This window comes from Lacerta agilis, chromosome 6, assembly GCF_009819535.1.
Source record: "Lacerta agilis isolate rLacAgi1 chromosome 6, rLacAgi1.pri, whole genome shotgun sequence".
NCBI lineage: Eukaryota > Metazoa > Chordata > Lepidosauria > Squamata > Lacertidae > Lacerta > Lacerta agilis.
The window spans coordinates 28,119,257-28,133,527 of NC_046317.1; the positions used below are offsets into that span (position 1 = coordinate 28,119,257).

Genomic DNA, 14,271 nt, shown 5'->3' on the forward strand with positions numbered 1-14,271 from the left:
GGTAGTGGTGTCCCATACACAGAACATCCTCATCAGAGAGGCTGGCCTGGTGCCCACCTGCATTGTGCCAAGTGTAGACCTTCATATTCTTCCAGGACATGCACATTTTTAAAATATGCTTAATTCCTTCCCTGCTCTCCCACACAATCCAGGAAATGTCAACCGTGACGTGTTTTAGATGCCCATTAAAAGCTTAGTTATTTTCTTGGGCATTTTTGACTGTTAATTCCCCCCCAAAAAATGCACTCCTCAGTATTTTGTTTTAGTATTCAGATTATGGATTTTTAGTGACAACATGTATTTTCATCTTATTTGTATTCTAGCCTTATAGTTTTATGGATATTTTTTTTAAAAAACTTGGTAAATTGCTTAGAGAGTTTTTTGTTTTGTTTTTACACTAAGCTGCCTATGAATTGCTAACATAAATGTTTTCCCCTTGCCGGTTTAAAACTGATTTTGTGCTGCTGTGTTTGTGCTGGCTTTGGGGTGGTTTTACGTGCTAAGTTGTATTTGTACAATTGGATTTTGTGTGTGTGTGTGTGTGTGTGTGTGTGTGTGTTTAATCTATGAGTTGTATTAAACTAAGTTTTACTCAGAGTAGGCACGTGGAAAGTAATGAACATGGCTAAGTTAGGTACATCAATTGCAACAGGAGTACTCTGGGTAAAACATAGTTGAATACCAACCACTAGAGAACTGAATTCATGGATGGTATATAAAGGTAGCAACAATAATCACGAAGGGTGGAGGGAGTCACGTAGCAGATGTACATGGGCCCAACCATTAGCATAGACTTCTGATGTGGGTTAGCCTACAAATGCAGGCTTCTCTGGGTATTGGAAGCCTATGTGTCTGGACATCTATGTGCAAAGGCTTCCCCCACCTCAGACACCCACACTTAATATATGAATGGCAGGAGTGGGGCCTCAAGGATTCCCTTTCTACTCATATTGCCCCTTTTCAAGAGTAAAATGTGAAGGAGGCTTGAGATCCCACTGGACTACTGCAATGCGCTCTATGTGGGACCTTTGAAGGTGACCCAGAAACTGCAATTAATCCAGAATGCGGCAGCTAGACTGGTGACTGGGAGTGGCCGCCGGGACCACATAACACCGGTCCTGAGAGATCTACATTGGCTCCCAGTACGTTTCCGAGCACAATTCAAAGTGTTGGTGCTGACCTTTAAAGCCCTAAACGGCCTCGGTCCTGTATACCTGAAGGAGCGTCTCCACCCCCATTGTTCAGCCCGGACACTGAGATCCAGCGCCGAGGGCCTTCTGTTGGCTCCCTCACTGCGAGAAGCAAAACTACAGGGAACCAGGCAGAGGGCCTTCTCGGTAGTGGCGCCCGCCCTGTGGAACGCCCTCCCATCAGAGGTCAAGGGAATAAACAACTACCTGACATTCAGAAAATACTTGAAGGCAGCCCTTTTTAGGCAAGTTTTTAAACTGTGATATTTTAAATGTATTTTAATGTTTGGTGGAAGTCGCCCAGAGAGGCTAGGGAGTCCCAGCCAGATGGGCGGGGTACAAATAATTTATTATTATTATTATTATTATTATTATTATTATTATTATTATTATTATTATTATTATTATTTCAGTGGAGAAAATTTATGTGTGTGTGCTCAACCTCCTCATTCAAATAAATCATTGGGATAGTAACGCCTCACTCGTAACCCTAGATTCTTGCCATCACAGTGACAAAACATTTTCGGTAGCAAGCGCACACACACAGTTATTACATTTTACCCAATGACATTTATCCTCAAAGGTGAACTGCAAATGCAGCTGTGAAAAAAGAAATCAACCCAATTCGGCAGACTTTGCTTTGCGTCCCACTCACAGCTTTAAAAGAGAACTGCTTGATGCAACAGAACACTTTTCAGTCTCCCCAAAGTTTTATCAGCAGCTGAATGTAAAACAGAGGACAAAATGTCATCTGGGCTGAGAGCAGGTGTAACGTGTTCCATGGTTAAGCAATCAACAGCCAGCCAAGGGATTGTGCAGGACCTTCTTCCGGCCTTTGGTAAGATGCATACCCCATAGTTAAATATTGTTTCTGCATCTAGGACTAACTGGGATGCCTGTTAACCCTGGATGTGAAACCATGGTTTAATTCTGCATTAAGTTCTGGTAAGCTCCAACCATAGTTGGCATTTCTGCAGATGTAATAGCTTTCATCACGGCTAGTTCTTTGGCGGAGTGGGACGATTTGTAACTCCAGAGAAAGGGGTTAAAGAAAAGGACTGAACAATAAACTGGTCCGCTCTCAGTTGCACAGTTGTTCTTAAGCAGTTGGAAAACGTTACATCTCTTAGGAGCCTTTTTATTATTGCCTTTATTCTGTGCTGCGCTGCTTCAGGTTTGTTTGTTTTTAAAATAAAAAAATTGCTATTTTTTTTTAATACCAATTGGTAACATTACAAAAGGAAAAAACTACAAAAAACATATGGAATGCATGTTTCAAAACAAACCAGCAGCAGGATTTTGTTTTTCATCCAACATCCCACCACAGTTGAGAAACTGATATTAACCAGAACAGAATACACATAATAAGACCTGCAAGACATTCCAAGTTCCTTAGCATCTTTATGCCTCTCCTGGTATATGGGAAACAGGATATGCTTCCAGGAGAATATGAGGAAAGTTTGCACTGTATTTGTAGCTCGAATGATCAAAAGCTGGCCTTTGTTAACTCCACCCCTACCCCACCCCACCCCCCGCTCCACTGGTGTCACACACACAAAATAGAACTTGCTGAATTCAAGAGTGCACAAAAAAATAAAATAAAATGTAGGGTAGTTTAACATGTGTATGTGTTGGGGGTTTGTTTCGTTTTTTGTCATGCACAAGCATGGGATGTAATCCATAAGACACTCTTGCCACACAAACTCCACTGAACCAATGGAAGTCACGAGGCAGCAGTGATTAGTGGATTCCACTAGATATGGCTACACAGTCTTTGATACACAGATCTGCAAACACAAAACCCAGGTTCAAGGGGCAGGGCTGTAGCTCTGTGGTAGAGCCATCTGCATTGCATGCAGTTAAGTCCCAACTTTAGTCCTCGGCATTTCCGGGCAGGTTTGGGAATGTCCCCAGTCTGAAACCCTGGAGAGCGGCTACCAGCCAGTGTAGGCAATACTGAGCTATGTGGGTCCATAGTCTGACTCAGTATAAGGCAACTTCCTGTGTTCCCATGTCAAACAATTTGTGCCCATTGTCAGTTTTGTTTTCCTTCCACAGGCACAATACCACGAGGAAGCAAAGCTGTTCTTATTTCCAATTCAGTTAAAAGCTCCATGACTGCTCTTTGTGCTTTTTTGATAAAAGGAGGAGGAAAGGAAGTATCGATTATAGATTTCTTGTTTACGATTGGCTTATTCTGGAGGTATTATACCTGTGCAAAGCCAACACTTTTTTTGGTACAATTGCTGTGGGGAAGCTACAGCGCACAATTATCAAAGACTGAAATACATAGGGACATGCAGCAGGAGGGTAAAAGCGTGGCAGCAGGTGACTGAAGCAGGGACGAAGCAAGGTGACAGCACAGGAGAGATACCTTAAGGTAAGACCTGCATGTCTTCTCTCGCTTTTGGAGCTTGGTAATAAGACAAAAAACACACATCAGAGGTTAGACATTTAAAAAAAGGGTAATAGGAATAGTACTACTTAATTATTGTTCAAACGCTTATATGCTAACCGGAGAAATAAGATCTGCTGATAAAATTAACCATCTTAAAGTGTGTTCAAGTATCACTTCCAGATGAATCTGCGGGTTTTTAAGGGAGTGAATGAAGCACAAGGCCATTCCAATGCACTAAGGTTAGTTCATGGTTTGGTATGTCAAATACTTCTAAGATCCCAAATCGCATTAGTAAGAAGGCTACAGCAAAAAAAGGGGGGGGTATTCATTTTTCCCTGCCACAGTCCGTCCGTCCATCCCAGTTGAGAGTTATAAAGGATCAAAGGACACAACAGGTCTAATTCTTCTTGATGCCTTATTGTTCTGTTTCAGGCTGCTGCTAAAGTATAATTGACATTATCCATTCAATTCCTTCTGCCCACATGGGAATGGTCACATTCTGTTCTCGTGTACCACCAGCCTTTGGGGACTCTGACACAGCATCAGAATCCACATGTTTCCATGAATTTGTTGGGTTTCCCCCCTCAAAGCCCTAAATGTGCCCTACTTCAAAGGACTGGTACAAAATACAGGCAGATGTTTTGCAAGAGAAAAGAAACAAAGCCCCAAGGCCAGGTTGTTCTAATGCACACCAGAGAAGGCTATTCAGGTTGGTATCTACCTTGTTATAACTCCGTCCAGCAGAGTCCTTCTCGTTAGGCTTCAGATCTTGCAGCTGAGCATCAAGAATATCCACCAGCTGTTCCATCAGTCTGACTGAAGAACTCACATCACCAGCATAGATTTGTCCTTTGGTATGTTTAGCCAGTTCATTGGCGAGGCTAGCAGCATTTTCTCCACTTCTGATCTGAAATGACATTTTAAATTATTTTAATGATGCCCTCACTGCCACTTAATTCTTAGAATACTTTATTTCTAACTAGAAAAGTGGGTTGTTTTTTGTTACATCTTGTTTTTAATCTTTCAAAGTTGTTTTGCCCTTAAAAAAAACTGCCCTACTCCCACAAAAAAATGAGAGATCATATGCAACACTGCTTAGATTTAGTAAAGTACTTTATGTGTTGATGGTGATCTATCTCTATCTATCTATCTATCTAGTCAATTCCAAACATTCCATTCTACTCTCTCAACGCTCCATCACATTTTCAGTGTGACCAACAAATTCTATGCCGAATGGGGCTACGGAAATAGTAGGAGGCTTGATTCTTAATCGCCAGGATCTGCAGGGCTAAGGAATGAGCCCCCTTTCCCCAAGTGTCTTTGCTTTCTTCTCCAGGAGTGAATAGCCACCATTCATCCTGTGGTGCGATGATAAAGTGCTGCATGGAGAACTCTGCATTTGCAGGGAGCAAAACCAACCACTCTCTGCAGGCATTTGGGATTTTTTCCCCTTTGTGCTTCTTTGGAAGAAGCTGTGGGAAATGAGGCAGTTTGTGATGTTTCCTCCCACCCGCAATCTCCAAGAGCTGGGTTTCAGCACAGGGCAGTCCATCTGAAACACAGATTCTTTTTGGGAGGTGGGGGTGGGGTGTAACATAGGATATCTTTATTTGCTTTTCACCCCAGCAGTGTACGGATGCTGATGTCAATGTTGCAGGCAGAACGAAGAGCGGTGTCAGTACAGTACAGCTCAAATAATTTAGGAAAGGAGAATGGGATACAAGAGCTGATAGCTAAGGACAGAAACTCCATCCTGTCCCTCTCTTATGCAAATTAACTCTCATAGGGATTTCCTGCTAGTAACACAGTGTTTTAAAAACTGCCCTCATTTTACTTATAGACCACCCTTTATTACAGAAAATAAAAATACAGAGCAGGTGCTCAATGAATGGCTGTTCCGTTAATGTCTCCAGGCTTGTGTCCCTTTGCTGAAAAATCCCCTAGCTCTAGCTAGGCAAAGATCAAAGCAGAGGAAACAGCCTTTTCCTTGGTGAAAATATGATGTGCAATGCCATTTCCTGTGAAGGATGTGGGAACCGTAGCTCTTGGAAGGAGAAGATGCTCTGCTGAAAGCTAGGAGAGCCCTACAACTGCCACATCCTCTGCTTTAACTTCCACCTGGCTGAAACCAACATTGTTTGCCTTGAGGCAGAGTATGCCGGAAGCAGCAGTTTGCAAGGTGAAACCGCAAGTGTGTTTGCCCCAACCCTTGAAGTGGGCAATCTCAGGGCATCCCTATTAAAGCCCTGGAATGCCTGGGCACTTAATTTAGTCTCATGCAATGTATTCCCACTGTTGGTCATAAGCATCTGTGCTGGCAATCATGGGCATGGTACAACATCAAAAACATTTTCCAACCCACCTTCTGAGCCAGCTGGTTTACCCAGTGTGAAGTACAGTTGCTAAGATCAGGACCATTCGGGTTCCATTTTCCAGTGGAAACCATGCAGAGGTATGAAGCTGTTCCTATAAAAGATGAGAAAAATGAAATGAAGGTAAGAGTGTTCAAGTTGTATGTGCACGTGTACGTATTTTTTTAAATGTTTCGTAAGCACCTAGGAAATACTGGATTAGGGCTTCAGTACTGAAGTCACTTTAAAAGAGACTAAGGAAGCCTGTAGGAAAATGAGGTAACAAAAGGCAATGATGCCAATTAAAAGCAGTGCTAACAAAGCCAGGACAAAATATCAGACTTTATACTGAATAAACAGAGAAAAAGAAAAAGAAAAAGCTCTAGCATAATGAGAAATACAGCAGAAAGCAAGTGTGGCTGAAGTCCTGTCTGTTACAAAGACCTATGATCTGGAATCCTTGAGAAGGGGCTGGAATGTAATTCTGTACCTAGGCTCCAATGCCCTCTACAGCTTAAAACCTGAAGGTGCCATTTCCTTCCAAGCAGCCAAGATCATAAGAAAGATAGTCCGAGACTAAGGAAAAGGGGGTTCAAGATATAGACACCGAAATGTTTATTTAAGCTGAAAATCCAGTTTTAAGGTCTTACCACGAGTTCCTTTGGGACAGGGGCGTTCCACCATGTTTCCTCTTGGAGTCTGAGGCCACGTTATATCCCTTTTCACCTCAAGTTCACAGAACCTCTCTGGCAAAGGGAAAAAGCTTGTAACAGGGGGAATTTTGGTCGTTGATACTGCTGGCGGTGGCTTGGGGCCTTTGCTTTCATCCCCCTTCCCCCCAGGTAATGTTGTGCTAATTGGAATTTTCTGTGGTGTGGTGCTTGTAGTTGACACAGTTGTCTTGTACAGCTCTGTGGAAGGAGTTATGGTCTCGGCTGTGGTAGGCACTGGGGAGAGAAAAGCAGTGTTACACAGAGAAGTGGTTGTGAAAACATTTACACCTGTAAATATTTCCCTTATAAAATTAAAGTGTCATAGATTCAATGTGTGAGAGAAAGAGAATGAATCACCAGGTTTTCTGGGGAAATGACTGGATGATAAAAATTGTTTGTGAGCAGCATCAACTATGGTAGTAGCAGTAGTAACATCATCATCATCATTTTCATACTACCTAGATATGCCCCCTAACTACCAAAAGAGCCATTTCTGGCAAGATAGTGGAATACACAATTTAGAATAATTTGACAGATACAATGTGACTTTTTCACCAATTCCACCTTACCCCTGCAGCCCCCATTGCCCCTGCTAAATGCTTCTCAGGAGGACTCTCTGGAACAACGTGGGAAATGAGTGGAAAGGAATCACGATGGCTATGTTCTACTTCCACTGCTAGAGGCGGTAAACCTTGGAATCGCAGTTGCTGAAAATTGCAAAGTGGGGAGAACACTATTGCACTCAAGTTCTGCTTGTGGGTTTCCCATAGGTATCTGACTGGTCACTGTCAGAACAGGATGTTGGATAGCCTGATCTAGCAGGGCTCTACTAGTGTTCCTGTGTTATTAATAAGTGAAAATGACCTGTCTGCCTTCTTCATCCAGCAGGAACCATTTCTTGGATACCCATTCCCTCTGCAAATGGAAGGAGCTCTTCCATGGCTGGAACTCCAAGGATCCTAAGCATTTATACTAAGAAGTCTCACTGAGTTCAATATAGAGTAAGTATGAACAGGAATGCAATCTCAGTATACTGCTGGCAGCACATAGCTAGCAGGACCAGTGGTCAGGGATGATGGGAATTATAGTCTCAAAACATTTGGAGGGCCGAGTTTGAGGAAGCGTGCCCTAGAGGCATCAATATTGATTTATTTGTGTATGATAAAATGTGTACGAATACTTTTAAACAAAGAAACCATGGCAGACTCTACACTATAAAACTAAGTTCTGTATTTGAAAAGCAAAACAAACAAGCAACAAATGAACAAATTCCAAAACGAAAAAGTAGGTTGTAAATAACCAGGCCGTTTACACACAAAAAAACCACCCTAACTTCATGTCATCCACTCTGCAACTTAAAGCAAGATAATTACTGTAACATCTTCCCACCCGGCAGTCATTTTTGCTTGAGAGATTTCCAGCATGCCTGATTAGACCCAAACAGAAAAAAAGCCTTGCATGCATGTGTTGTTTTAGTGTTTCAACATCTCAGCCTTTAAACATTCCCCTTTCCCTATTTTGATAGAGCAGGTGTGAAGAAAGAACTAATTCAAGCCAATGGCAAGTACACAGACAGCTTAATCATCGATGTCAAGAAAACTGGATTTGAACAAGAAACTTCTGGTTTGGGTTCTGTAATTGGTAGTTCTATCAAGCTGACAACATTCAAATTAAAATACATAGGGTTTTTTTTCCACATACAAAACATTCCCATTGTACATAAGATTCCCAAGAGTAAATAACCTTGTATATGCAGAAGATTACACTGTTCCACTCAGGACTAATAATTATCGCAACTAGACTTTCTATATACAATAATAAGGTATAGAATCATCAACTACACTTTAAATGGACTGAATGGGGGAAATAGCCTCTGTGTGTGTGTGGCAAGTGGTCTTGTGTATGAGCTCACTCAATCATACTACTGATTTTAACATGGCAGGAGTGACCGTGTTTTGCTGTTCCAAGAGAGTCGGGTGTATTAATCTGTTGCATCGTATTTATTTTCTTTATTTAATAAATGTATGTACCACCCTTTAGTATATAATCTACATTGTGGTTTATGGAATAAAACCAGCAAAATAATAACAACAAAGCAATAAATGTTAGAAAATGCCAACCATCAATAAAACAGGAAAAAAGTCATTGTTTTCAAATCCCTCAGATGCTAAAAATCCCAAAGGATATCAGACTAGGCTGCAAGTGTAACATAGGAAGCTGCCTTATGGATTCAGATCATTGTCCAATGTAGTTATGCCTGCATTCTTTGGCAGCCTGCTGGGTTTCAGACAGCAGTCTTTTCCAGTCCTGGGATCCAAGACCTTTTGCATATAAAAGCATGTGCTCTTCCACTGAACCAAGGCTTCATAAACACACACACACACACACACTCCTAGAGAAGGTTCCCTTTGTGCTCACCAGCCACTTTACTTTTGATGGGCAAAAGATCTGGAAATCAGCTATTGAATATTACCTTACTGCATAAGCTGGTTGACATAAAAGAATCATTCGATCAGTTATCCCAGTACCAAGCTGCAGACGTTTTGTAAGTGCCCATGCTTTCTGTTGGAGTTGGAAATGATCTGGTTGCAGTGGAACTCTATAAATAATGGCATAATGTGTTCCCAATGACAGTTACAAATGAGCACCCTAGACTTTGTATTTTAGTCTAGGTTTTCTTGCAGCCCCACATACATTTGTTGGAATAGTCAAGCATAGGGCCTTCGTAACTGTGGTGGCTAAGCTATCTTTGTCCATGGATTTCACAATGGGTGTACCAGCCTATGTTGATACCGCCTGGGTCTCAGCTGACAGGGATGGATTTATGAACTTACATACATACCCTGAACTATAAATAAACCTGCCCCTTTTGGAATAACACAGTTTGGTTCAGAACAAGTTGAACACCACTTTCCTGAAGAGGACACCTTGTCAGAATTGAGCTCTTCCCTAGTCCACTACTGATCTCAAGCCCTAACATAGCAATTCCTGGTGTAAAAGTAAGATAGAAGTAGACATAAACAGCTTCTGGTTGCACTCAGCTCCAAATGACTTCATTCAACAATTTCAAGAACGTGTTTTTTTTTTGTTTTGTTTTTTTAAAAAGGGAGGAAATAGAACCCAGCAGCATTCTGTAGTATGAATGCCAAAGCTTTGAAGACTGGTTCCTCTCTGTACCACCCTCTGGAATTGGCCCTTCCAGGGAAGGAGCCACCAAAACACTGTAGTCCAGGCAGTCTAGAAGATTACCATGGTCAATAGTACACAAAGCTATTGAGAGATCCAGAAGGATTGATTACCAGCATCTATAAGTGCATGCTACGCACCAGTGTGACCAGGGCAGTTTTTGTGCCAAAACTGGGCATGGAAATGGATCCAGACAATCAGTTTTATCCAAGATAGCCTGGGCATCTACTCACTTGAACAGCTTGCTCAAGAAGAGGATATTTGCTGCTGCCTGAGAGTTGTTGGAATCCAGTTAAACTCCATTCTTGAGGCAGCTGAGACTGCTCCCTTAGTTGGTGAAGCCACTCCTGTCAGATGCTATAATCTAGGACAGGGTTCCCCAAACTTTGGTCTCCAGCTGCTTTTGGACTACAGTTCCCATCATCTCTCACCACTGGTCCTGTTAGCCAGGGGTGATGGGAGTTGTAGTCTATCAACGGAGATGCAAGTTTGGGAAACACTGATCTAGGGGGAGAATCATGCAGATATGTACAGAGTGCACTTCTCCAAATACTGGGGATGAACAGTAAGGATGAATGTGAAGGCTATATCCTTGTTAAAACATTTTCGCCAGACTGTCTAAAGGCAACCATAACATGATACCAGGACCACCAAGTACTTAAAGCACAATCCCTCAGTACAGTTCTTGAAGTTCCAGGTAGACATGGGAATTTAGGCCATTATTTGGGAGTGTGCCATGCTGCTCTCATGTGTAAGCATCTGAAACAGCTGGAAAGCAGGCACTTCTAGGACTCTCTCCCTTGAATAATATATATAAATTTAAGTTTGCAGGATTGGGAGGCAGAAACCTGGGTTTCCCCATGTGAAATTAAGCTCTGCTTATCATAATTTGCAGGGACAGGTCTCTGATTTGATCCATCTCCGCTCTTGAAAAGCTTGTCATAATTGTAAATAACGGTTTCCAGGAAAACTACAGAGAAAAAAAAACAAAATGAAAAGGGGAGGGGAGCTAACCATCAAAGGGTACATTCAAAATTCAAAAGTGGCAGGGTAATCTCCTTCCAAAAAAAGGTAGAGTTGGCAAGCCCGCCTGTTCATTGGGGTATTAGAGTGCCGCTGGCTACAGCGAAATTCAAAGCAACATTGGCTAGTGGAGCAACACAATTCATTACTTAGGGTTTTTTATTCCATCATCTCCACAGGTGTGCCTGCCACTTCTACAAACAAAGAAGAGACAGGTCCCTGCCTGGAGGAATTTACAAACTGTGACAGGTATTCACTCCTTTCCATGTCAGGCCTTCTGGAAACAACTGGATCTGACACTTTTCAGGTTTAAATTTTTCCCTTTGACACTTATTTCCTAAAGGCTTATGCTTTCTTTCTTTCTTTTTTTAAAAAGCGTTTTAAACCTCTTCTGTCTTTAGGCTAGAACTTATCAAAAACATATATTCTTGAATGTAAATTGAATTTAACCACAAAATGCAAACAAGGAGAGAGGCACCAGGCTGTCTTTTCAAGGAACTTGAAAAGAATGTTTCTTTCTTTTAAAAGAGATGGAGTTTCCAGTTCTTTCAGAGTATGGACAAGGGTTCTGACAAAATAAAGCCTAACATAAATCTTCTTGCACTCCTACAGTGGTCAAAAGCTCTAATCATCCCATCATATCCATATACTTTTTGAGGGAAACATATTTCACAGAAAACTGAAGCACAAATCTTTCAGTGTGGATTTATTTTTATTTTTATTTTTAGGATGCCAGCATAAGAGCCTAAAACATCCGTAAGAATTTATGATTGCATGTGTTGTATGTATGTGGAACTCATTAGTTTCGTATATTTTATGTATATTCTAGAATGGTTCTCAAACTTTTTTTCCTGGGTCACTTAAAAATTGCTTGGGGTCTTGGCAGACTACTTAACCTTTTTTTTGCCACTGCTGCCGTTTTCCTATAAATCAAAGTACATACACAACTAGCATTTTAATAACCATTGTCTTTCCTTTCTAATATAATGGATATTCCTGTTTTTGTGAGCAAAGTGGATGTATGTGGAGTCTGTTATTTGTCCGCTTACATTGCGGCGGTGCAACCAGTGGGAGGTCAGGCTTGCATAAACATGAATACAATTTTGTTTTTCATTCCTTAATAGCTACAAATTTCTATTTACATCACTGCATGGAAGCTAGCATCACTTCCCTTTCCAAACAGGTGTCAAACTATAACCAATAGAAAACAAAAACAAACCAACAAAACTCATCCAATGAAAACCATGCAGGCACAGCTGACAAAATGTGACCAGTTGGAACTATGGGATGGATCTATAGCAACAGTGCAATCCTGGCCATGTCCACTCAGAATTAAGTCCTAGTGAATGCAATGGTGCTTACTCCTGGGTAAGTGGAGTTGAGATTGTAGCTGTACTTCAACCCCACTGAAAATAACTTAAGACTAACTTATCACAGTTTCAATAGGACCTAGGCCTTAGTCTAAGTCCAGCCCATTGTATGTAAAGCAGTAGGGTGGCACTAATTCAGAAAACTTGCATATTTAACTTTTGGATGAAATCAAAGGAGGCACATATTTTTATTTGGCATGATAATCAAAAACAGTGTGATATTATGAAAATCAAGGGCCTGGAACCAGGTCCTCGTTAGATTGTTCATTAAATCCAGCAGTCCCTGGTCAAAACAATTTTGACTTCCATCATCGGGGGGACGGGACGGGACGGGACCCTAAATCAAATGCAGAGCCAAGTACTCTTCTCTGTTCCACAATCTTTCTGTGGAGCATCTTGAGCAGAGGTTGTGGGAAGCAGTCAAAGAACCTCTGCTCTAGATAGTAATAATTAATACAAACCCAGGTATTTTACCGTGATAGTTCATAGCTGTTCCCTCTTTCTATCTGAAGAAGTGTGCATGAACACGAAAGCTCATACCAAGAACAAACTTAGTTGGTCTCTAAGGTGCTACTGGAAAGATTTTTTTAATTTTTTGATTTTATATTTTGTTTTGCCCTCTTTCTAGCTGAGTGCAAATCATGCTTTTCTGGTTATTTTCTACCTCAAACCAAAAACATCTTGAGCCTCATGGAGTTTTTTCTTCCCCCTAGTCTGAGTGAGTGCTGCCTGTGCACGAATCTGCTGAGCTGCTTTTTTAGCCTAGCTGCTGGGGAAAAACCTTTCCAGACCCGCCTATCTTCTCTGCAAGCTCTCTCCTGACATCGTGTGAAACCTTGGTGGTTTTATTCTGATTATAACGCAGCCAGGCTTTTGATGCTTTCTCAATTAACGTTTGTCAAATGTGTCACAAGCACTTGCAAAAAAAAAAAAAAAGTGTCAAGAAGCCACTACTGATTCAGACCTTGGGGTGTTGTGAGAAGAATCTAGGAAGCTTTTCCTTATTACTAAGATCTTAGACGTTCAGTGACACCGTGTGCTTAATTAAGACATTCCTCACGACAGAAATCTGTACCAACAATAGTGCAATTAATACTCTCACAGATCCTCTTACTTTTGACAGCTTCTATCTCATTTTAAGCTGCACTTGTGCCCTGCAGCTTAACATCACTAAAAGGGATCACGGTGGCTCCTTTCTGAAGTCCAGTTATGAGGTTAGAATCACAAGAGCGCATAATTTCATCCACTACTCTAGATGCAGCTGTTCCAGTGCCACCCATGTGGCTATTAAAATCAATACTGAGACACATCTGCTTTGTCTGAAAAACGATCTGCATCTTTTTTTTCTTTTTAGTAATTTGGGGTGTGTGTGTGGCCTTTTTGTAAAATTGTTTCCTAAAAGCTCTCCGTATTTGCTTGGAATGATAAGCGGCACCAGTTCAGTACCGTTTTTATTCACCATTCAAAACCTGAGTGGCGAAGTCTACGCTTCTTTCCCTAAAGGTGGCACCAGAACCATCCAAGCAGACTTGGAATTGTAGAAAAGGAGAAAGGCTTGCAGGTGGGAAATGCTCTCGGAAGGAGATGAGAATCCAGGACTTCTTTATTTTAACGTATCTAACAATTTTATAAATTGGAAATGGGCCCACACTCACTGTAGACATGCTCCCAGGAAGCATTATTCTCCCCGCAAGCCCCTGCCCTGCCCCCAGTGGCAAGCAGCTGTAGTTTTGCAATGGTGTCTAGCACACCAAATGTCATAGCTGCGTCCAGCCTGCGCTGTAGATTAGAAGAGAGACAGATTAACTCTGTTTGGATTATAATGTTCCCATCTGCATTCTGGTATGAGGAGTGTTGGCACGGAGTACTTACACGCAACAGCATTCCTGTTTTAAGAAGGGACAGCATTTATAGATATTTATAGAGTAGCCCTTATAGATATGTCTCAAGAATATTGCAGCTGATGAGCCAACCCATTCAGCTTCCCACCACCGTTCTGGCTGCACTTTCTGGAAGTGCCAGATCACACTTAAATGGATA

General features: G+C 41.6%; 1 protein-coding gene and 1 long non-coding RNA gene across 28 annotated transcripts in view; one reads left to right on the forward strand and one right to left on the reverse strand.

The window, feature by feature from the left end:
- The window catches only part of ADGRL2 (adhesion G protein-coupled receptor L2), a 207,058-nt gene that overhangs the window by 37,579 nt on the left and 155,208 nt on the right, over positions 1 to 14,271 (reverse strand). For 19 of the 27 annotated variants that reach the window (XM_033151717.1, XM_033151720.1, XM_033151718.1 and 16 more), the window contains 4 exons: positions 6,590 to 6,886; positions 5,951 to 6,054; positions 4,310 to 4,495; positions 3,565 to 3,603 (listed from right to left, as the gene is read on the reverse strand). In XM_033151717.1, coding sequence (XP_033007608.1) covers positions 3,565 to 3,603; positions 4,310 to 4,495; positions 5,951 to 6,054; positions 6,590 to 6,886 — 626 coding nt within the window. The remainder of the gene's footprint in view (positions 1 to 3,564; positions 3,604 to 4,309; positions 4,496 to 5,950; positions 6,055 to 6,589; positions 6,887 to 14,271) is intronic. The other 8 variants (XM_033151742.1, XM_033151719.1, XM_033151727.1 and 5 more) reach the window with 1 other exon arrangement.
- On the forward strand, positions 3,172 to 12,283 carry LOC117048208. The gene is made up of 4 exons (XR_004426815.1): positions 3,172 to 3,570; positions 7,538 to 7,653; positions 11,041 to 11,168; positions 12,045 to 12,283. It is a non-coding gene; the product is annotated as an uncharacterized LOC117048208 (long non-coding RNA).